The sequence below is a fragment of the Triturus cristatus genome, chromosome 5_1, assembly GCF_964204655.1.
Source record: "Triturus cristatus chromosome 5_1, aTriCri1.1, whole genome shotgun sequence".
NCBI classification, from domain to species: Eukaryota; Metazoa; Chordata; class Amphibia; order Caudata; family Salamandridae; genus Triturus; species Triturus cristatus.
This window is the reverse complement of record NC_140587.1, coordinates 143,321,741-143,345,312: the sequence shown is the minus strand read 5'-3', so window position 1 is coordinate 143,345,312 and position 23,572 is coordinate 143,321,741. Positions and strand designations below refer to the sequence as shown.

Sequence of the window (23,572 nt, the reverse complement as noted above, 5' to 3'; positions counted from 1 at the left end):
GCCTTATGCACCTATGCTTCGCTGACTTAAGCAGCGCTTTCGACATGGTTGACCACTCAATTTTGTGGCCAACCTTGTTGAATATGGGAGCACCGGAGGGTATAATATTTTTTCTTGCCAGGATGTATGAAAAATTAAAAACCTGTGTGCGTTTTGGCAGGAAGGGGGAATGTACCCCAAACTTTAGTGTCAAACGTGGTATTAGGCAGGGTTGTGTTTTAGCTCCTCTCTTATTCATTTTATTTATTAATGGAATTGATGCCATTTTAAAGGAAGTGAACGCAGATGCTCCTAGGATCAATGGTGTCTCAGTGCCGGTGTTATTATACGCCGATGACGCTGTATTGTTATCCAGAACTCCTGTAGGATTGCAGCGGTTGATGGATAGCTTTGCATCCTTTATTAAAGATAGGAAATTAGTTATTAATAAAGGGAAAACGTACACCATGACCTGTGGTCCCAAGAATCCAAAACAGACCATAAAAGGGTATTTTATTGATAATGTAAAGGTGCAACATGTGGATACATTCTGTTATTTAGGTATTACCTTCTCAAGTGATAAGAAGTGGACTTATGAATTCAATAACATACGCAATAAAATGGCTAGAAATGCCCACGGCATCTTTAGATTTGCCGCTAAAATTGGGGACCGTAGGACCGGGGACATGCTTAAAATTTATCAGGCTAGATGCGTAACAATTGCGTTGTATGGGGCAGGAATTTGGGGTTATTGTTGCGCCCACAATCTGCAGCTCGAAGAAAATCTTTTTCTTAAAAAACTTTTATGCTTGCCCGCATCGGCCTCTAATGCTTTGAGTCACCGGGAATTATCTGTTAACCACCTACTTGACCTTTTATCCCTTAGGCCTTTGATGACCTGGCGGTCCATTTGGCTGAAGGATGAGAAGTCTTACTAGATCTATTATCCAGGACTGTTTGCAACTAGACAAATTTGTAGCAATACCCTGGATTAAATACATTATTGTGTGTTTTTCAGATATTTTTAACCTGAACATTGTAAATGATCCCAAAGCAGTTTTACTGATCCCCAAAGTCGAGTTAAAAAGGGTTTTTCTGGCCTTTGTAGAGAGAAAGAGGGCTGTTGCCGCTGGAACTCTGTCCACTGTCACATTTTATAACAGATATTTATCTACGGATGGATTTCCTGTCTACTTAACCTTGGTCACATGACCGTCACATAAATTTGTATTAACAAGACTCAGATTTGGAATGGCGCACCATTTGGTGGGCCATCCAACAATGAAAAAACATCCATCTGGGCCTTGTAGATGTGACGGGATCTCCATGCAAAGCACATTGCACTTTATGCTATTTTGCAAATTGTATTCTAATTTTCGGATTGCCCTTCTCAAACCAATGTTTGTTAAATATGGAACACGTTCAGTTGAGCAAGCAATGAAACTAATTTTTAATTTGCAATCTGCGGATATTTGTTTTTATACTGCAACCTTTTTAAACAAATACATCAATTCCAGGAAAAGTATGTGTTTTTAACCATGGGTGCAAATGCCCCTATTTTTTAAATTAGTATTAATTAATTAATTTATTGTTTTTCATGTATTGTTATGTCTACTATAATCTGCCCTTGTATTTTTCTCTTATTATGTTTGTGTATTGTGCTTTTATGGTCATTAATTTGCACCGAATAAAGCTTAATTGATTGATTGATTGACTCTACCCAAGAAACTCACTCATAATAAAACAGGAGACCATCATAATCGCTGGTATACGCCCAAATGACGTGCCTTCCGCCAGGCTACTAAGAAGCTAGAGAGAAGCTGGAGGAAAGATCCGACAGTCAATAGTAAAATTAAATATAGAACTGGAATTAGAACCTATAAGCTTGAAATAAAATTGGCTAAATCCGCCTACTTTGAAAAGAAAATTACTTCAGCAGCAATTCGTCCTCGTGAAATTTTTAAAATTGCTGAATCTCTTTTTATTCCTCCCCCCCCTATTGTTATTAAGGATATTCCCCTATGATGTAACTTAATTGCAAAAAATGTTAATGACAAAATACAATCTATTTATGAATCCTTCCCCGCAGTTCCTGATTCACAGACAGGACCCCCAATATGCTCTGATACTCATCTGTTGGAATCAATTCCCCTTTTGAATCTTGCCACTCTTCAGGAGACTCTTAGTCAACTGAAATCTGGAGCACCTTCCGATGTTGCCCCTCCTAGTATTTTAAATTGAGTCTCTGAGACTGTAGCCCCAGTGATTCTTGAAGTAATTAATGCTCCTTTAGAAAAGGGTATAGTACCTCCCCTATAGAAACAGGCTATGGTCAGAGCTCTGTTAAAAAAAGTCCATCTTGATCCAGAGAAATTAGTCAATTATCGCCCCATCTCGTTGCTCCCAGGAATAGGGAAACTGGCAGAGAAATATGTAAATACCACTATTTCTACATTTCTGGAAAATAACAATTGTTTTCACCCCACTCAAACCGGATTTAGAGCCCAACAGAGTACTGAGACCGCACTTGTGGTAGTGGCAGAAAATCTAAGGAAAATTTTGGATAGCGGGGGCTGCGCTGCACTAATCCTGCTTGATCTTAGCATAGCCTTTGATATGGTTAACCACCAGCTACTGATTCAAAGGCTTTGGGAGGCTGGTATTTCCGGATCTGCACTGAAAATGGCTACAGTCTTCCCTAGAAGACCGCTCTTTTGTAGTCTTCGAAGAAAACTTTATTTCCGAGCCAATGCCTCTTAGATGTAGGGACCCTCAGGGCTCGTCCCTGAGCCCCACTCTTTTTAATGTGTACATGAGCTCCTTGGCGGAATTAGTAATTCCTTTTGGCATCCAGATTGTCACGTATGCGGATGACACCCAGTTAGTGGTATCACTTAGTCAAGAGGATAATTTAGCTCCAAATTTAGCTCTATGTTTGCAAAAAGTCTCCAGATGGTTGGACAATTCTTATTTGAAACTCAACGGGGACAAGACTGAACTTATGCTTTTAGGAAACCATTCTTCTCGTACAATAGCCTCTTCCTGGCCTAACTGTCTCGGCTCCCCGCCCATTCCCAAAGCAGAAATCAAGAGCGGTGGAGTGTGGGTATGCCATAACCTGGACTTTAAGAAGCAGGCAGGCAAGGTAGCCGCCGGCTGTTATGGAATACTAAGAATGCTCAGAAAGATCCTTCCCCTGCTCCCACTAACTGTAAGAAGAATACTGGTCCAGGCACTCATCCTCTCTCGCCTGGACTATGCGAACGCTCTCTATCTAGGAGCCCCCCTGTCCGCATTCAAAAGGCTTCAGGTCATTCCAAATTGTGCTGCACGGTTACTTACCAACTCTTCTAAGCGCACTTCAGCTAAACCGTCGCTTTCGGCGCTCCATTGGCTACCGGTCTCCCAAAGAATTCATTTTAAGGCCTTGTGTATCACTCACAAAGCCCTTTCTGATGAAGGTCCCCCCATTATCAGATCCCTTAGTTAACCCTATCGTCCTTCCAGGTCACTTAGATCCGACAAAAAGCAGCCAGCTATAGTCCCGATAATAAAGAGAGCACGAAACGGAGGACGCCGTTTTGTGTATAATGCTGCTAAACTGTGGAACAACCTGCCTCTGTCGATCTGTTGTGAATCGAACTATCTTACCTTTCGCAAGCTTTTAAAGACCTTTTTGTTTCCTTAAATTCTTTACCTGTTTTAAGGGCCGCATTAGCGCTGGAATTATTTCGGGTAGGCATGCGCTATAGAAATGCCTTTCAATTCAATTCAATTCACAACATCCTGCTAGCTCTCATTGGGTTTTTGTAATAACCCCTCTTACACAAAAAACATCCCTGAGCTCCTCCCTCGGAACGAGGAGGCTGTAGCCCGCACTATGACTAGGCTTCATGGTGCGAGGAGGATTCCCAATTATGAAGAATGCCATCTATGGCGGGTGAGGGAAACCGTCCTTTAAAGGGACGCCTTCTTTCTAGCCAGCCAGCTTTGTCTTCCTCTCTCTCTCTCTTTATAGACCCGAGGGTTCATGTGTGTTTCGCGAATAAAATCGAGGAGTTTGCCCTCACTGGTCTTAAAAATCTCATACTCATGACTTACTATTCACAGTGCTTTCTGTCACAGGATGTGACCTCGTAGCACTAAAAATACACCAGTCACTATTCTCCACTGCACCAACCAAGATTTAATTCTGAGGCTCTCTGGTTACAGACAGACCTCTGCAGTGCATTACCTCTGCAGAAGTTTCATAATGTTCTATATTGCATGTTCCACTAATTAATGTAACTTTCTTTGTCATTTAAGCTTGCAATATTTTATATGTAGCTACCTAAAGGTGAAAGACCAAAAAACAGTACAGAATATTTCGGTTTTTTAGACACACGTTTGACCCTGTACTCACGTTGACAGACTCCCCCCTCCATTGCATGTAACATCACAGTTCCCATGCTTTTTTATAATGTACTTCAACCACTGTATCTAAGGCGAGAGGGCTTGAGGGGACAGCAGAGCAGTACTCCATACACCAAAAAACGGCTCTTTTAAGAGCTATCACCATGTCACATAAGAGCTCCTCATCTCTGCCTTCAGTATGCAGCCTTGCCAAGTGTCACACATCTTGCGTGACACTAACGCATTTTAAGTTACATTACCGCATTACTGCATGTAAAACGATTGTCACGCAAATCAGCGTACTTAAAAGGTGAGTGTATTACCGGTTTTTATGGTTTGTAGAGTCTGATATTTCGTTAGGCCACAGAAACACAAAGCAGACGGGGCACAGCAGCCTATGCGAGTTCTGCTATCCTTGATGCTTTGATGGTTCACCCTGATTGGCCGGTGTTTAGCTTCTGTTACATAGGTAGGCTGACCTGCCAACCTCCCCTGGAACTAATTGGTCAGTATAGTAAGCACGTGCGTGCAGCTGTATGGCCTGCTCAACACAGCGAAGTTTACCACTGCCAGGCGGTCCATGCAGTGTTGGTGCTGCTAAAGGAAGAAGTTCAGCAGCGGCCTCGCTTGTGTCAGGGACTGAAAGGCTCCAGTCAGCACAGGCAGAATGTTTTCAATTTCAAAATCTTATTGCAACCAGCCCGGGCCACCAGGAATTGCTGCCACCAGAATTAAATTGAAGGACAAGGGAGTCCTCCTTGACATGTGCTGCCTCCTCCTGCTGGAAGGGGGGAGAGGGGGAAGGGAGTGTCCTCCTGGGGCTATCACAGTAGGAGAATGTGCCGAGAGCCTGAAGGCTCTGGAGACTGCGTGCCAGCCACGCCATGCCCTCTTCACATGTGGCGAGTGTTTCACATTTGATTTCTGATCGCTTTTTGAGATAAAAGAGCCAAAACTTAGCGCTATAATACAGTGCTCCCCATCACTTGTAAATTTTGCCTTAAAAAAGAGAAACATTCGAAGAATAAATTGTCGATCCTGCGTTGATTTGTTTCAGTTTGGGCTAAAATGGAATTCTGGTTTAAACAAAAAACAATCAATAAGAGATTCTCGAAAGGGATCAGAAAATACATTGTTCACACCTTCGCTCCCACTGTTGCAGAGGCCTAAAGGAGCTGGGATCAGCTAATATAGTTATTACAAAATGAAATCGAGTTGACTGAGATTCGAGGTTGTTCCGTTACGCAGATATTAAAAAATGTTGAACAGTAGAAGAGAGACACACAGCTGACATGGGGCAAAATAAGCTGCGAGGTGGGTACCATTCTCCCTAATTAATCCGTCACGAAGAGGCAGAGTTATGCTTAACCGTGAGTGAACTACACCTTGAAACAGATGTAGAAAATGCAGACCTTTCTGTGAAAAAAGCATGCTGTTCCTTCCTTAAAAAAATCACAAACTACTGCTGCAGATAAGATGCAACGCAGTACTCTATGGTATGCGGAGAGGAGCGTCAGAATCATCTATGTCACTGTGCTAGCCTGCTCTCTTCGGACTGGCAAATGTCTCCAGCACATCACAGCACTGCCCACAGTCTAAGCAGCTGTTTGCAGTGAGAGAGACCCCACAGACTGCAGGTATAGTGTAGAGGCCGAGCAGCAGAAGTTATTTTCCCAGCACTGACTCCATTGTTAAGTCAAAGAGAACGTGGGGCTTAATGTTCCTCCTCGAAGAGATCAGAGATGTGCCCAGTGGCCTCACTAGTACACTAATGGGTTAATGTGCCTGCTACAAAGAACATGTTTTATGCATATCACATAACCTAATGTTGCTAAAAGGGATTAGTTTGGTTAGAAATGTATTCTTATTATCAAAGCCAACCGCAACGACTGTGGTTCGTTGTCAATCCTCAGTTTGTGCTCCTCCAGATCAAACACTTAAAATATACTGCACAGTTACACAATTGTTTTACTGTACGATCAGCTCTCAAGGATACTAGATGAGTGCCCTTCCAAATACGTTTCCCTCGTCTTCATTGCTTGATTCTTCTCGAGAAAGTTGTAGTGTCCTCCGACGTCGGGTAGCGGTATAGTCTCCCCGCGTCGGAGGTGAGGAACGAGCGCTGACGCATGACGTCATGCGCTAGGTATAAATAAAGGGGCGTGGCCCGCAATCGGCAGTCGGGACCACGCTGGAAACCACATCGTGTGTCTGAGAGCCTTACTGCGCGATGCAGCGCGATAGCCACGAGGTCTCTGGCATATAGGCCATTACACTGGCGACGAGGGGCAGAAACGACCCCATGCTATGGTGCTGACAGCCATCTCCTCGTGCACCACTGCTGTGCCCTCGGCCCTGGCCCCTTGCTGTCTCGCCTGGGTGCAGTTCGCCTGCGATGAGCCCTAGGCAGGGTGGGAGACCCCACGCTGGGCCCATCTCCTCGGGGGCGTGCCTGCTGATGGGTGTGCGCCTCGCACGTGGCCGGCGGAGCCTACGGAGATTCGCGCCCGGCACACTGGTGAGCGGAGGACCCCGCTGCGAAGCCTGACACGGCCGGGACACTGAAGAGGCCCTAAGGGTGTCCATCCTGACCTCAGCCAGGCGGCTGTCGCTGTCCCTGGAAGGTAGGGAGCGCACGTGCTGCGGAGTGTATCTGCGACTGCGCCAAGATGGCGTCGATTCCCGCCATTGAGCCATTTGTGGTCGACGGCACTTCCTCCTCTCTTGCCCCACGATGGAGAGACTGGACCGATCGTCTCCAGATCTACTTCGAAGGGGCGGGCATAGCCCGAGAGCGGCGCAGGGCCCTACTTCTTCACCTAGGAGGCAAGGACATCCATCGCATTTACAAGACGTTGGTGGAGGCAACTCCTAAGACCTACCACACGCTTCTCAATGCCCTGAATGCGCACTTCGAGCCGATGGCGAACAGGGACTACGAACGGTTCATATTTCGCCAGGCCAAGCAGGAAGCGGAAGAATCGCTGGACGCATTCCATGGGCGCCTGAAGGAACTGGCCAGCACGTGTGGTTTTCGCGATGAACAGGAGGAGATCCGAGGTCAGATTATTCAAGGATGCTACTCGTCCAAACTCAGAGTCAACATTCTTCAGGAGGACGGCAAGCCTCTGGCGGACATCCTCACTCTGGGCCGGTCGAAAGAATTGTCGCAAGCCAGGGCGTCGCACATGGAGGCGGCGCTCCACCGCCCTGTCAAGACGGAGCAAGTCAACGCGGTGGACACGACCAACGTGGTGAGGCCCAAATCGCGCCAAAACGCAGGGAAAAAGCCGCAAGGCAGGAAAAAGGGATGCGGATACTGCGGAGGCGCGCCCCATCGCCTGCAAGACTGCCCAGCAAGAGGGAAAAGACGCAGTGCATGCGGGTGGATGAACCATTTCGCGGCAGTCTGCCGGTCCACAAAGTCACGGAAAGAGGCGGCCCAGACGGTGGCGGAAGAGCAAGACGGAGAGGACATGGATGACGACGCAGGGGACTACCCGGTCCACTACGTGTTCGCGGTAGACCAACCACGACGGAAGAGACGACGACTCCCAAGGTGCAAAGTCAAGATCCACAACCAGGACGTGAGAGCCACCATAGATACGGGGGCGTCGATCGAGCTCATGGCAGCCAATGTGTATGAACAACTAAATCCCAGCCCCCCACTGAGCAAAGCAAGAATCAGAGTGTTTGCGTATGGGCAGAAAACACCAATCCCGCTCTTGAGGTGTTTCAAGACGGAGATATGCCACAACGATGTCAAGATACCCACCACAGTATACGTGACCCCTGAAGGAAATGGAATGCTGATCAGTGGGCAGTCAGCGGAAGAGCTGAGGCTGATATCGTTCGCCCTGGCGGTGCAGGAGGAAGAGTTAGAGGCTATCCTAGAGGAGTTCGAAGACGTCTTCAAGGGCATCGGATGCCTCAAAGGTAAAGAAGTATCCCTCCACATCGACCAGTCGGTCCAACCGGTGGCGCTGAGACACAGGCGCATTGCGTTCCATTTGCGCAAGAAGGTGGAGGACGAGCTAGAGGCACTGGAGAGACAGGGGATTATAGAGAAGGTCAGCGGACCCACCCCGTGGGTGTCCCCGATCGTAGTGGCGAGAAAACCGAAGCAGCCGGGGCAGGTCCGCATCTGCGTGGACATGCGCCTCCCCAACGCCGCAGTGAAGAGGGAGCGTCACCTAACTCCCACCATTGACGACATCCTGGGAGAACTGAACGGTGCCAGATGGTTTTCAAAGATGGACCTTAGGTCCGGATATCACCAACTGCCGCTGCACCCAGACTCTCGCTACGTCACTACCTTCTCGACACACGTCGGCCTCAGGCGGTACCGACGCCTCAACTTCGGAATCTCAAGCGCCGCGGAGGTGTTCCAAAACGCCATCCGAGAAGTCCTCAGCGGGCTGCCAGGGGTGCTGAACGTAAGCGATGATCTCCTGGTGTACGCCTCATCGATAGAAGACCACCACCGGAGGCTGCGAGGGGTCCTCCAGAGGATCAAAGAATCCGGACTGACCCTACACAGGGAGAAGTGCCAATTCCTAAAGAAGAAGATCAGTTTCTTTGGATACACATTCTCCGACCAAGGAGTCGCCCCGGACCCGGACAAGGTCAAAGATGTGCAGGACGCTCCAGCACCCTCCAACATCTTGGAAATAAGGAGTTTCCTAGGGATGGTGAACTTCTGCGGCCGGTTTGTGCCGGACTTGTCAAACCTCACGAAGCCCCTCAGGGAACTGACAAAGTCCACCACCCCGTGGCAATGGGGACCAGAACAGGAGCAAGCCTTTAAGGACACCAAGGCAGCGTTGTCGGCTGATACCACCCTATCATATTTCAATCCGGCACGGCCCACCAATGTGGCAGTGGACGCCAGCCCGTATGGGCTAGGAGCAGTCCTCGCACAGCTGCAGGAGAATGGTGAGTGGGCCCCGATAGCCTATGCGAGCCGCTCTTTGACGGACACAGAACAGAGGTACTCGCAGATCGAGCGAGAAGCGATCGCCATCCATTGGGCCTGCCGACATTTTCACGTCTACGTGTACGGCAATCCATTCACCGTGTCCACGGACCACAAACCCCTCATCCCCCTGTTTCAGGGATCGGCATCAAAACCCCCGCCGCGGATCGAAAAGTGGATCCTTCAGCTACAGGAGTACGACTACACAGTAGAGTACAAGCCGGGCTCCTCGAATCCCGCGGACTACCTCTCAAGACATCCCAGAGTAGCCACTAAAGCGGAAGAGGAGGATGCTGAAGACACGGAAGAATATGTCCGGATGGTATCAGAGAGATCCCGGCCATTGCCCATGAGCCTCAACACGATCGTAGCAGCCACCCAGGAGGACGAATGTCTGCAACTAGTCCTGACGGCCGTCCAGTCACATGACTGGCGCCCCATCCAGTCCTCCATGGCCAGACGAACGCTGCAAGCCAAGGCCATCCTGGAGTCGCTCACGCGGGTCAAGGATGAACTCTCGGTTGACACCAGCGGGTGTCTTCTTCGGGGCCCGCGACTGGTGATCCCATCCAGTCTGACCCAGCAAGCAGTAGACCTGGCACACCGGGGCCATCAAGGCATGGTGAAAACAAAGAGTCGGCTGAGAGCCAAGGTATGGTTCCCGGGGATGGACCCTATGGTGGAGCGAACGGTCCGAACATGCTCCTGGTGCCAGGCGTCAGGTCAGCCGGAGCATCCCCACCCCGTCATCACCGAGGAAAACCCGCAACGACCGTGGGAGAAAGTGAGCGCAGATTTTGGGCACCTCCCAGATGGACGCTATGCCCTGGTGATCATCGACGACTACACAAAGTACCCGGAGGTCGAGGTGGTGGGAAGCCAGACCGCCGTGGAGGTCATCACAAAGTTCGAGAAGACTATCGCCACGCACGGAATATTTGAAGTGGTCAAGACGGACAACGGCCCACCCTTCCAAGGGCAATAATTTGCGGACTATCTGAAGGAGTGGGGAATCCACCACCGGAAAGTGACCCCGCGCTGGTCTCAAGCCAATGGGGAAGCGGAGAGGTTCATGCGGACCCTCAACAAAGTGGTACGCATTGCGCACGCCGAAGGGTCGCCGCTCGAGAGGGCCATCTACAGCTTCCTGAGAGAATACCGGCTGACGCCTCATCTCACGACAGAGACAGCCCCGGGACCGGCGAGCATGGGCCGAATAGTGCGAGACACCATCCCGCATCACCCAAGCTGGATTCCGCCTCAGATCGACGCGGGGAAGGTTCTAGCCAACAGGACCCGCACCAATGAACAGGCCAGTGCCGACCGGGGAGCCCGGATGTCAACCATTCAAGTTGGAGACAGAGTCTATCTCAAGGACAGGTATCCTGGGAGCAAATTCCGGCTCCCCTTTGAACACAAACCTTGGACAGTAGTCCGCCGAACTGGAACTCTGGTCACCGCGAGGCGAGGGACCAAGGAGGTAACCAGGAACATATCGTTCTTCAAAAGAGTGCACCCCGGGACCTCAGACCAGCATCCGTCGGAACGCCAGGGCGACTGGCCGAGTCAGCTGCCAGCGGATGGAGGGTCAGAAGGGAGTCAGGGGCCCACCCCCTCCGATCACGAGGACCACCCAGACCAGAGTGCGACGTCGCCGCCAGGAACACCAGGCGGGAGGTCGCCCAGCCCTCAGGAGCGGTCCCCAGGGGGCGCAGCCTCGCAGGGAGTGGTCCCGACAACACCAGCAGTGCGGGGACAGCAGTCCGGATACAGCCTGAGAAGAAATCCGGCGCCGTCCTCCCAGCTGGCTGACTTCCTGGTGTGACGGACCTGGGACTAGAATTCCAGTGACTGGTAACAGACCTACTAGGTCAAAATGTTTATTGTTTGTTTTGATAAAGGTTAGAAGGAATGTAGTGTCCTCCGACGTCGGGTAGCGGTATAGTCTACCCGCGTCGGAGGTGAGGAACGAGTGCTGACGCATGACGTCATGCGCTATGTATAAATAAAGGGGCGTGGCCCGCAATCGGCAGTCGGGACCACGCTGGAAACCACATCGTGTGTCTGAGAGCCTTACTGCGCGATGCAGCGCGATAGCCACGAGGTCTCTGGCATATAGGCCATTACAAAAGTGTCATTCATAGTCGTTGAATGTCACTCATAATTACACTGAAATTACGAAAATGTCTCACATAATAATCTGGAACCTTGGCAGCAATGAGTATGCGCCCTGTGTTCAGGGGTGGCGCCCAGCGCTGTGAATACGCAGGAGTACCTTTTAACGAGTACTAGGTACTTAAGGGCATATTATCAAGCCAGGCGATAAAATTATCGCCGCTTTAGCGGCAGAAAACTGCCGGTAAAACGGCGATAATGGGCTTGATAATATGCTCCATGGAATTCCAATTGAAGCCCATGTTAGATGTCCTTCACATCTAACATGGGCTTCAATTGGAATTCCATAGAGCATATTATCAAGACCATTAGCGCCGTTTTAAGCGCCGATAATTGTATCGCCATAATCGCCTGGCTTGATAATATGTTCCTAAGAAACCAAAGCACTCAATGCACAATCTTGAATTTTTTTTTACTTTACGCATAAATCGTGTAAAGGGTGTAATATCTCATTTCACCTGAAAGAACCCTATATACGCGCTTCTTCGATTAATTGTTTACTCTTAAGTGGGCAGGATCAGATGAAACAGTTTCCCTTTGGCTCATCGGCTACCTGGTCCAGGGGTCAGCGGAATTTCACAGTGACTGAGGGACCAATGAGAAATAAAGAAAACGCCCGACTCCTATATTCAAATACTCTATGAATAAAACAGCTGCAGCAGCTCTCTTCTCATTGGTCGGTATAAACCCTCCTCCTTCCTCCTACCCCCCCCCCCCCCCCCCAGCTTCATCCTAATATTCTGCTTGGGCTCTGATTGGTGAAAATAAGAACGTCCTTCTCTCCTATGGAAAGTTGTGTCTTCCGTTATTAACCAATGACGCCATCCCTGAGTCTTTATAGGCTGCAGTCTTAGCAAGAGGTCATTATTTGTGTTGTTTGCGATCCGCTATGTCTGCCCGGGGGAGTCAAGGAGGCAATACCCGCGCTAAGGCCAGGAGCCGCTCTTCCTGCGCCGGGCTGCAGTTCCCTGTGGGTCGTGTGCACAGGCTGCTCCGCAAGGGAAGGTACGCCGAGAGGGTGGGCGCCGGTGCTCCGATCTACCTGGCCGCAGTCCTGGAGTACCTGACCTCCGAGATCCTGGAGCTGGCCGGCAACGCGGCCCGGGACGACAAGAAGAGCCGCATCACCCCCCGGCACCTGCAGCTGGCCATCCGCTTCGACCAGGAGCTCAACAAGGTGCTGGGCAAAGTCACCATCCCCGAGGGAGGCGTGATCCCCAGCGTGCATGCCGCCCTGTTGCCCAAGAGAGCCCCGGCCCCGAAGGTGGGGTACAAAAGCGACCTGTGGTAAGACACTCGGACGGGGCTGCAAAGCTATCATCAGCTGAAGGGCATTTTCGGATCCCTGGCCCTCCGCCAAAGTGTCTCCGAAGAAACACTTGGGAACTTAAGGGCATGCCCTACAGTCTAAAGCAATGTGTGTGTACCTTTGAGTGTCTTTGTCTACAAGGATCTGATCCATGAGTGGGGTCAGGCCCGGGATGTATGTAGGTATACAGGGGTGTTTCTGCATGGGACTATTTGAACTTATGTTTGTGTACAGTAACTCAAGGTGTTTTGACTGAAGACTAACGGCATGAACGAGTGACGAGCGCTTGAAGAGACAGCAAACCACTTTTAGGGTTTTGGCTGGGTAATGGTACGGCGTGGTAATGGTATCTTTAGGGTTTGGGGCGGGTATAGGGTGGTACAGGTAATTTTAGGGGTTGAGGTAGATGGTGGCAAAGGGTAATTTTTAGGTTTAGGGGTGGGTATAGGGTGGTTAGGGTTTAGTTGTCGGTAGTGGTATAGGTGGTGGTAAAGGGTAATTTTTAGGTTTAGGGGTGGGTAAGGGTATAGGGTGGTTAGGGTTTAGTTGTAGGTAGAGGTATAGGCGGTGGTAAAGGGTGATTTTAGGCTTTAAGGGTGGGTCAGGGTATTGGTTGGTACGGGTATTTTTAGGGGTGGGTTGGGGTATAGAGTGGTTAAGGAAACTTAAAAAGCTTTTGCAATGCAAATTGGTCTCGCTTTTGTGAGTTAGTGGTATTGTCAATGTAAATGACAATGTCTTTCATCCATGTGTTTTGGATCGGAGTGTTGTGAACGTGTGTGGAGTGGAATTATATGGGTTGGGTTGGTATGGTTGTGGAATTGAGTTTGGTGAAATTGTGTGGTGAGGAGTGGATTTGTTTAGTGGTATAGTGTGCAGTGGAAATATGTGGATAGTATTGATGTGATATTGAGTGTACTGGAATTATGTGGAGTGGATTTGGGACCGAGTGGAAGTATGTGGAAAGGCATGCAAGCCAGTAGTTGCTTTTTCTGGTGGTGTATCCCGGGCTGCTGCGCGCCTGTGATGAGTAATTTGGTGTAAATTGAGAATGAGCGTCGTGTCTCCCCTGCATTTCTACACATCCGCTTTTTTTTCCCTGTCAGGTGGGCGTGGCAGGATTCCAGTAAGGTGTTTTTTGGGCTGGGTGCTCTGTTCGCCCGGCCGGAGGTCTATGCTGCCTTTCTCGGGCCGAGATGTGTTCATGGTTGGCCATTCAACAGGCTGTTCCCTCAGCAGGGGGAATGGGTGTGGGGGACTCTCTCTTTGTTTTGTGTTGGTTGTTCTGTGTATCAGACTCCTAATTTCGGGGTTTCCCATAAGGCTTGGTTGCCTGGAGGTTTGGGCGGGGTGAGTCGCCCTGGCCTAGTCAGTGGTTTTGGTTTTCGCCTCTTGCTCTGACAGTTATGGGTTAGACTCCTAGTGTTTCACTCATGTGTGTTCAGTTACATTGTTAGAGCATGGTTATGTCTTGGAAGCTTCTTTGCTCTTCTTTCTTCCAGCTAGGCGGCTGCAGGGCCAGGATGGGCTATAAGGTATGCTGGGATTAGTGTCTCCTCGGCACTCAGTTGTTCTGCCTACGTGGCTCTGTATTGCACCAGAGCTAGTGACCAGTTTTTGACTGCCGGTCTGGGTAATGTATTGCCTGTGTGGGGTGGTCCATCTGCACATGGTTCAGCCGCTTTTTTAGGTCTCGCCTACGTAGCGCGCATGCGCTGCATAGGAGACCTTTAGCCGTCGTGCAGCTCTTTTTCAAAGCACATACTTGTGCTTGTGGCGGCATACAGCTTGCGGGAGTGCGCAGCGGCGCGCCACAAGCACAAGTATGTGCTTTGAAAAAGAGCTCTCCCCAGCGGGTGCACCCCTCCGCCTCTCTCTCCTGCTGCAGCCTGAACGCCTTTTTTTTTTTTTTTTTGGGACTTTCAGCGCAAGGCTTGTCGCCCCTCTCACTCTCGTCCTCTTTCACTTTCCCTCTCTATTTCTTTTGTCTCTGCGTATGTCTTCTTCCTGTCTCTTTCTCTGTCTTTCTTCTTATCTGTCGTTCTCTCGGCCTGTCTCACTTCCTTTTCTCTGCCTACTTTCCAATCTCTTTTTTTTCTTTCTCTCTCTCTAGCTCTTTGCTCGCACTTCCTCTTTTCCTCTCACACTTGCTCTACTGAAGCTGTTTCCTATGGAAAGACTGTCAAGGGACTTGAGGTGTCGGGATAGTAAATCTGACACACTGTGGAAATCTCTACTTATATTTTAAAGGAGGGATCACTAGCTTTGGCTTGTTCCAGGTCACTTGGCCCTTTGACAGTAGGAATAGGCAGATGCATAAATCTGAGAGGATTCCGAGTCGTAAGATGTATTTGGGCACAGATGAAGGAGACGGGTTGTCCACAGCTATGCACACATTTATTCTCTCTGTTTATTGTTACCGACGTATTTTGCAATCCGTGAGTGGAGGGTGGGAAGTGTCTTGTCCCTATGTAGGTATATCTTTCTCCTATGTGAAATGTCATAAAAGCCAGTGACTTGATTTTATTCAATGTTGGGAAAACTTAAAGGAAATAAAAACATATGGCTTTATTCCCAAAATATATTTGTGCTGTAAAATTCCCCTTTAGAGGTAATGACCTTAAGCTTGTTTTAAGGCATGGGCGGGCTTCTTGGCCAATTTTCGAAGACCCCCATATTTTAAGGCCCACCCTGTTAAAGTGATCAAAACGGAAGACTATCTCTCGCTCTTTCTTGTTCTCTCTCTTTCTGTGTTACCATCTTCCTCTTACCCCTTCTGACTCATCCTTTCTCTACCTATCCCACAGTTCTCAACCTCTCTATCCGTCTTTCTCTACCTCACCTACATCTTGCTCTATCATCCATTTCCCTGTCTTGCTAACCCTTCTTTACCTCTCTATTTTGTCTGCCTCCAATTAACTTACTCTTAGCTCCTGTTTGTTTAGCCTCTCTACCTCCCACCTCTACTCACATTTCCCTCCTTCATCTCTCCCTCTTCCTCTCTTGTTGTAAGTTAACTCTCTCTACCTGACCAGAGACTAAATCCCTGCCCATCTCTCTAACTTACTTCTCTACATACCACACTCTGTGACTAGCTGTCACTTCTCTATACCACCCAATACATTTCTTACTCTGTTGCACCTTTCTGTCCCATGTCTCATTCCTTTACCTAAACACTCCCTTTTTACCTGTCTGTTTATACATGGCTACGTACCTACCACACTATTGCTTTACCTTTAAACTCTCTCTGTACGTCACACCTCTTTCAATAAACCTCAGTGCCCCACAGCACTTACCGCTCATGACCTCAACTTGCCACCTCTCTCCGATCCTATCTCTAGCTCTCGGTCAGCTCTCTGCCCCTCTCTTCTTCTCAAGTGCCCCTCTCTCTCTGTGTCTCTCCTTTCTCTTCTTTCTGCATCTTGCTGCTCTGTTTGCATCTCATCCCCCTTCATTTCTCTTCCATTTACTTCACCTCCCACTTAATTTCATCTCTTTATCTTACCCTTTCTATAATATTTGCCATCTATACCTTAACTTTCTCTAGCTCTCGCATGCCTTTCTACATCCCCATTCTTTCATTTCTCTCTGCCTCACATCTCACTGCCTCATCTCTCTTCCCCACCTCTCATACACTATCTAGCCTCTCAATTTACCTCACCTATTGGCCTTCTATGTCTCTTTTTATTGATGTCCTCTTTCCCTCACCTTTCCCATTATTTTATTTTTCTCTCTACAATGCTCTCTACATCTTCCACCTATCACTCCCTTTGCTTTCATCTTTCTATCTCCTTCACTGCTTCCGTGCACTCTCTCTGCTTCCAATGTCTCGCTCGTTTAATACATCTGTCTTACCTCTGTCTCTCTCTCCCTGTTTCACCATTCTCCACTTTTCCCTCGCCCTTCCTCTGTATTAGCCTCATCTCTCTACCTCATCTGTACCTCTTTACTCCTCATATCTTTCTATTTTTCATCCCACTGGCTCTACCTGCCTCTCTGCCTCGCTACTTTGTTTACCTGACCTGTCATTCTGTGCTTCACCTTTCTATTTGTGCTATCTCATTATAAGTCACCTCTCTTCCTATTTTATTTCTCTCTAGACCTTGCCCCTCGTGTTGGCACCTTTCTTACCAGCCTACATTTAAAACTGCATGCCAGGCCTCTAAAGACAAGCATTGGGCATAGCCAATAGGTCTCGTGTTTGGGACCTTATACGTTTTTAGCCATGCAACAGTTGAGGTTATTGCACCAAGGATATTGTGCTGCATAACTAAATACTTATAAGGTCCCAAAAGCGAGACCTATTGGCTATGCCAATGCTGGTTTTATTTTGTGATGGGTCACTTTTCTGTTCGCCCGGCTGGAGGTCTGCTGTGCCTTTCTCTGGCCATGGTGAGTATGTGGCAGTTGCCGTGGCTATCTGCTGATCTTCTGACTCTATTGCTTAGGGTCATTGTCTTGGATCTCTGGTGTTGCAGTCCCCACTACTGCACAATTTGTTCCTATCTGTATCCTGGTGGGGTGTTTTAAGGCTCCAGGGATGTGGACTGTTGGTCGGGCTGCCAACATTAGACCTGGGGAGGGGATGGACTTATGGTCTCTCTCTGCTGGTTATGTTGGTACAGTAGAAAGGAAATGGTCCCAGAACATGCGTACTTTTAAAACCTGAACAAAATCAACAAAATAAATATTGCAACAATTAAGGCATATCGAAGTGTTATTTAATCACACCTGGATCGAACACATGAATGTGTAAGTAAATTCACATTAATCAAAAAAGTGCAGGGTGCCACGGGGAAGGGGAGGGAGTGACGAGTTGGGTAGGGTAATAGGATAAGTGACATACATATATTTATAACAATAGTACAAGTCAATTGCTGGGCACATTAATATCGTGCCAAATAGTCAGGATGAAATTCATTCATTGCAAGATTGGATGTTTTGACAAAAACCATATACAAGCGAAAAAACAGTGCTCATTGCACTATTGAAAGTACTGGCATAGTCAAATGTCGACGTTTCGACCCCTCGGCAAGGGTAGGTTGATTCAGTCCTTACGGGCGGGGTCTTCCTCAGGACAAAGAGGACGGTGAGACAAGAAGGGTAGGCACCATGTTAAAGAACGGACATCTAGTCACTGTCAGCTTGGCGTCCAAAGGCGCAGGGGCTGGTAGGCTCCAAAAACGGGTGAGAGTGACGGACACTAGTATTGATAAAATCACAAAGGAGGTATTGATTACTCCATCATAACACGCCGTGACGTAGATCGGTGAGTTGAGTGAAATGAATCACGGGGGAATCGGCCTCTTTAGACGGCATCCATGAATGCGGCGCTCGGGGTTCTGACAAAGCACATGTTGGTACAGCTTGCGTCCCGCAGATGGTCTGCGGTGCCTTCCTCTGGCTAGGATGGGCGTATCTGGGTTGCAAGGCTGGCGGGGTCTCCTCGGCTGCCAGTTGTTCGGCCCTCCGGGCTTTCTGTGTTGAGCCTCTATGGGTGGTCTGTTGTCAGTAGCCTATCTGAGCTGTGTGCAGTTTTAGACTTTCTTCAATGGACCTGATTCCAGGGGAATCCTTGGTCTATGGAAATCCCTGGGCTTATTGGGGCACTGCAGGGCGGTGCTCTGAAGTCGCTCTAAGAGAATGGGCATACTGCAGCAGTGTGGAGCTGCTCACTTTCTACCATTCGTTTACGCCTGCTTTATGTGCATGCTGGGCCTCTCGGAGAATGCGGTGCATAACAGCCTGAGGGGGATGCAGTGCTCCTTGCTGATGGCAAAAGGGTCACGGGCAGTTAATTCAGTGAGCGGCTTCCTTACTCCTGGATGGTCTCCGGTGGGTTGTGTGCTCTGGTTGCAGGCCTGGTAGGCAGCTATGGTGGTCCCTTTTTCCTTTCTTAGGTTGTCACGGGCGATGCCTAACCGTTCGGTGAGTGGTTGTTTGGTTTTCCCAGCTGTTTGCCGTTGACTGGTTGCACGCCTGGTCCTGATGGTCCTCTCCCAGTGCATTTTCTCGCTTGGCTGTCTGGGTGCCCAGGGCTTTCCCACCTGTGATTCCCCATTCCTGTTCCTTCTGTACAGGCAGTTTCTGCCCAGGTGGGATTGGCGGCAGATTATCTTTCACAATGTAGGTCCTCCAGGCTGAGCTCCTGGCTTGAGTTGTCCGGTGGGCGCATGGCCTGTGGAAGGTAAATTGCGGTGTTACTTCGTGCATGGGTGCTTGCCTTTCCATCTAGTGGGTGTGGTGGTTCATTTGGAGAAGCTTTCTCTTCGACTGTCTTCCTTCTTCACGTTACTGGGGGCCTCCCTGCTCCCATCCCAAGGCGGGTCATCCCGGTTCAGCTGATTTGGGTTGGCAGGGGGATGGGGGTGTTTGCTGTATAGTAACTGACGGTCTCAGGTGTTTCTACCGGTGTTGGATCTGTGGCACCTCCTCTCTTGGGTGGCATTCATTTAATTCGCCTGCTATCCTTCCTTCTACAACTTCCCTTCTGGTTTGCGTGGCTGCAATCTTTTTGCAGGTTGCATTCCTACATGTGCCAGTTTGTCTATGTCTTGGGTGGGTTCTGGCGTTTGCTGTGGGGTCACTGCCTTTCCAGTTCCTGACACTTGGGCTCTCGATAATCTACTGTGGTTGCCTGGGTATTGGTTACCGTTAGGGCTGTTCTGGCGCCTCCATTGCAATATTCCCCGATTTTGTTTCCAGGGGAAAGGTGGTGTCGCTTTGGGGATGGATGCCCTGCTGATTCCATGGCCTGTGGGCCTATTGTTTGCTTCCCTCAGTTTGCCTTGCTGAAGGGGTTTCTAGGTCGAATTCGGTGAGGGGTGGGGGCCCTCCCGTTGTTCTGGTGACTCCAGCTTGGCATGTTCGAATGGCTTCCTCTGTTGAAGATGGTAGTGGGTCTGGACTGACTAGTTCCATTGGTTACGTCTTCCTGTGGTTTCATAGTCTCCTAGTGCCCTCTCTAGCGTTTCCAGAGTTGGGGTCTTGACGATTGGGCGCGGTGGTTTCACATGGCTTACTCCCTCAGCTTCTTTCACCTCTTCTGTGCTGGCACCCTCTGGGGTCTGCCTGGTCTTCTTATTCTCGGCATTGGCTGTCATTTGGGGTGTGGTGATCGTACACATGTGGTTCCATTTTCTATTTCTCTGCCTCAGGTGCTTCATGTCCTCCACAATGGCCTTTTGAGGCTTTGCGGTCCCCTTGATGGGGTCTGATTGTCGGGTTGGGTCTGATCTTCAGGTTCTTTGAAGGGTGGTCGATTCTCCGTCCATTCCCTCAGGTGGCGTGTCCCTCTTGGGCTTTTAATCTGGTTTTCCGGGCTCTCTGGTGTCCCTCGTTTGTCTCTCTATTGTCTGTGGCGGTTGCGCCTTCTGGCTTTGCAGGTGTTTTTTTCTGGTGGTGATAATGTTGGCTCGTGGGCTTGGGAACCTTGACTCGTCTTGTCTGTCTCCTTGCTTTCCTGTGTTTGGGGCCGGTTTTGCTCTATGGTTCTGTCTGCTGTGTTGGAGCTGGACTATCTTTCCTCTTTGTTTGCCCATAACTTTGCATCTTTTTTGAGTGTTTCTAAGTTGATGTTTGGACAGTTGGGCTGTTCTCTCTCTTTTTTTTTTTTTTTTGCTTGGTATGTCTCATTGGTTACTGGAGATAAGCAAGGGGGATGAGGTAATGCTTTTATCACTTAAAGGTAATTGCATCACTCGGAGTTCTAATCTCGCTTATCCCCATTACGGCCCTCCCTCCCGGTTGTCAGGTCTACAGTGGCTTGGGACGTACTGCAGGTGTGGTGGAGGTGGCTTTTATTAAGTCTCGCCTGAGCTGCAAGACATTTAGTTAGTGGATTTTTAAAGTGCTACCAGAGGCTTTTCCTGGCCTCAAGCTTGCGTTCACGAGCGCGTGCACAGCCGCCATCTGTCCTTCCTCCGTCTGGCCGTCATGGCTCATAAAGCACAGCGCTCTCCCAAGCGCCTCCCTCTGCCCCTCCCCCACCACAGAGCGCGTCCCAGCGACCACTTCCTGCTCACTTTTATTTTTTCCCCGCGGCCGCGTCGGTTTCATTTTTATATGCTGCTATACATACACTCCAGGAACAAATGACATTTGCAACCATGATGTACTTGCATTTTCTTAAAACCTTCTTCCTGTGCTGTCTGGGAGCTGTTCCGTCGTCACACCTGTTCTATCCATCGCGCGTGCCAGCGCGAGGCATCTTAGTTCCGCTTTCTTCCTGGCAGTTCCTTGTTTATGTGTTTGCACAGTTATTTGTTTGTTTAATTCACACCGCGAGAGGAAAATGCCAAAATAGAAACTAAACCTGCTTCCACACCTAATTTACGAGCTCGGGCAACCTTGACAGATTGTCTTCTATTGCTGAAATCAGGCTCCTCTGCTTGCACTACCCCCACCCTTCTCGTCTGCTTCATTTTTTGTTTGTCTTACTCCTGTGCTCGTACTACCCCCCTCCCTTCTCCCCCTCCTTCCTCGTCAGTTTCATTTGACTCTTGTATCCCTGTTATTATTAGTTTATGCATGTACTTAAGACCCCAAACACTTGGATTGTTTTTTGCTACAATTTATTTTTTTGTCCCTCGTGGTGACATACAGCTCTCCCCCAACACATTAAATTAGGCACTGACATTATACACATCTCTCATCCATAAAGTAAAAACATGGGACATATGTAGGGTATTAGAGTAAACTACTTGCCAATTATGATTTGTGAAAAGAATTATTACTAAGAAAAATCGCATTTTCGGAACTCTGTCCCTGTTATTATTCGTAATAAAAATCGGAATTTCAGGCACGCTGTCCCTGTTTCTTTTTTAACTACGAAATAGCTGTTTGGGATGCTATGTAGAAATGGGATAACTTGTAGGAATAACTGAGTTTCTATTAGCTGCCCAGGTGCCTTAGAAAGGTCTCTATTGGTCTCACCTGTGAAACGTATTGTGCATTATATTTTCACTCTATTTCTGGCAATCAACAACACCACAGCATTACACAGCATCACAATAGCATCTGTCAGCGCAACCACAGCATCAATCATAGACAGCACAGCATCAGCGAGCACCACCACTGTATCACTTATCAACACTACAGCATCACTCAGCACAACACTGCATAAATCTGCACCAACAAAGCACGAGTCAGCACCACCACAGCATCATTCTGCACAGCATCAGTCAGCATTATCACAGCATCAATCATCCACACCACAGCTTAACTCTGCCCCACTACAGCATCAATCAGCACCACCACAGCATCAGTCAGCACTAACACAGCATCAGTCAGCACTAACACAGCATCATTCATACCACCACTGCATCACTCAACCCCACTAGAGCATCACTCAGCACACCACAAGTATTCAGTTATGCAGCACAATATCGTTGCTGCAACAACCGCAACAGTTGCATATATAAAAACTTATAAAATACCAAAAGCGAGACCTATTGGCTATGCCAATGTTTGTTTTTACGAGGCCCCGGGCTGTTATTGCATAATGGAGATGAGCGAGAGTAGGACTCGGAGTAATGCAATTACTGGTAAGTAATAGAAGCATTCTGTTCGGTCTATATTTGGGATTCGCTGGCAGTCCTGTAAAATGACATTAAAGCACTTTACATTTAAACATATATTTTTTTCCCTCCAGGTAAGCAGTTGTGCATTGAGTGGAAGGTGAGCGGCCAAGGCCAGGCGTCACGTGTGTCCTCCTCAAGTTTCACACAAGATTATAACCTACTGGAAGCCAAACAATGGGCTAAGAATGCCTTTCCCAGAACGGCCATATGATCCCTAGGGTCCTTCCCCTTTGTGTGCAGAGCCACAAACCCTAGCATTCGTGGGCAGGGCGCTGCAGGGTTCAACTCAAAGCACACGCAGGAGCAAACCCTGCGAAGACCGTTTTCAATGCAGGGGCAGACAACGTTGCAGGACTAATTATAAAGCACTTTACATTACAGAAAGGTATTTTTATTTTCTCCAGTTAAGCATATACTGCACTCACTCAATGGAGAGTGTGCTTTGAAGACCAGTCATCGCTTCACACCGCTCTCCATGCTCCCCCAGACAGTTTCTTGTCGGGGACATTTCAAGGCGCGCAACATTTCACGCCCATGTTACATTTAATGTCTTATGAATAAATCTATGAATGAAACTTTCTAACAAGCTGAGAAGTGTTTATTGCTGTGTCTTATGGTTTGTGTTATACATTCCCACCGTTATTTCAATGTAATTGCCTAACAGTTGTGGTTTGTATTCGCTTAACTTTTAAAATGTTGTTGTCTTTCACACCCTCTCAGTTGCCTTCTCCTCTTTCTCAACACTGCTCAGGAAACCGTTTTTGTTCTTTTCTGTTTTCTTCTTTCTTCTCCTCCTCCTCTGTTCTCAGCATTGCTTGGTTTTCTTCTGGTCTTTCCTCCCACGTGGTTACTGGTGTCAGTTTTTGCTTCTCACACCTCGTTCTCTCCAGTCTCTCAACTACCCATTTTCACCTTTTCCTTTCCCTCATTACTCTTTCCACACCAGTATAGTTTGCTCCTCCGCTTTCTGTCTACCTCTTACTTACCCTCAATAAATACTTTGCAGTTTCTTTTCCTCTTTCCAGTCTCACTCATTCTATATCTCCGCTCTCTTATGTATGTCCCTTTTTCTTCTGCTCTCCCATGCCTCTCTAACACTTCTCTCCAGTCTTACCCCCTCCCTGTAGCCCCCTCTATCCAATCACTTCCCATTCTGTCTGC

The 23,572-nt window shown here is 48.5% G+C and overlaps 1 protein-coding gene across 1 annotated transcript; it reads left to right on the top strand.

The window, feature by feature from the left end:
• Positions 1 to 12,394: 12,394 nt before the first annotated feature.
• Positions 12,395 to 22,989, top strand: LOC146830426 (histone H2A.J-like). Its single transcript, XM_085604045.1, has 2 exons — positions 12,395 to 12,808; positions 22,483 to 22,989. Exons 1-2 carry the CDS (start codon positions 12,411 to 12,413, stop codon positions 22,484 to 22,486), a joined length of 402 nt encoding a protein of 133 aa, XP_085460171.1. The 5' UTR covers positions 12,395 to 12,410; the 3' UTR covers positions 22,487 to 22,989.
• Positions 22,990 to 23,572: the final 583 nt, after the last annotated feature.

Excerpts from the sequence above, each read along its gene's own strand:
- LOC146830426 (XM_085604045.1), top strand. The coding sequence starts at position 12,411 with ATGTCTGCCCGGGGGAGTCAAGGAGGCAATACCCGCGCTAAGGCCAGG.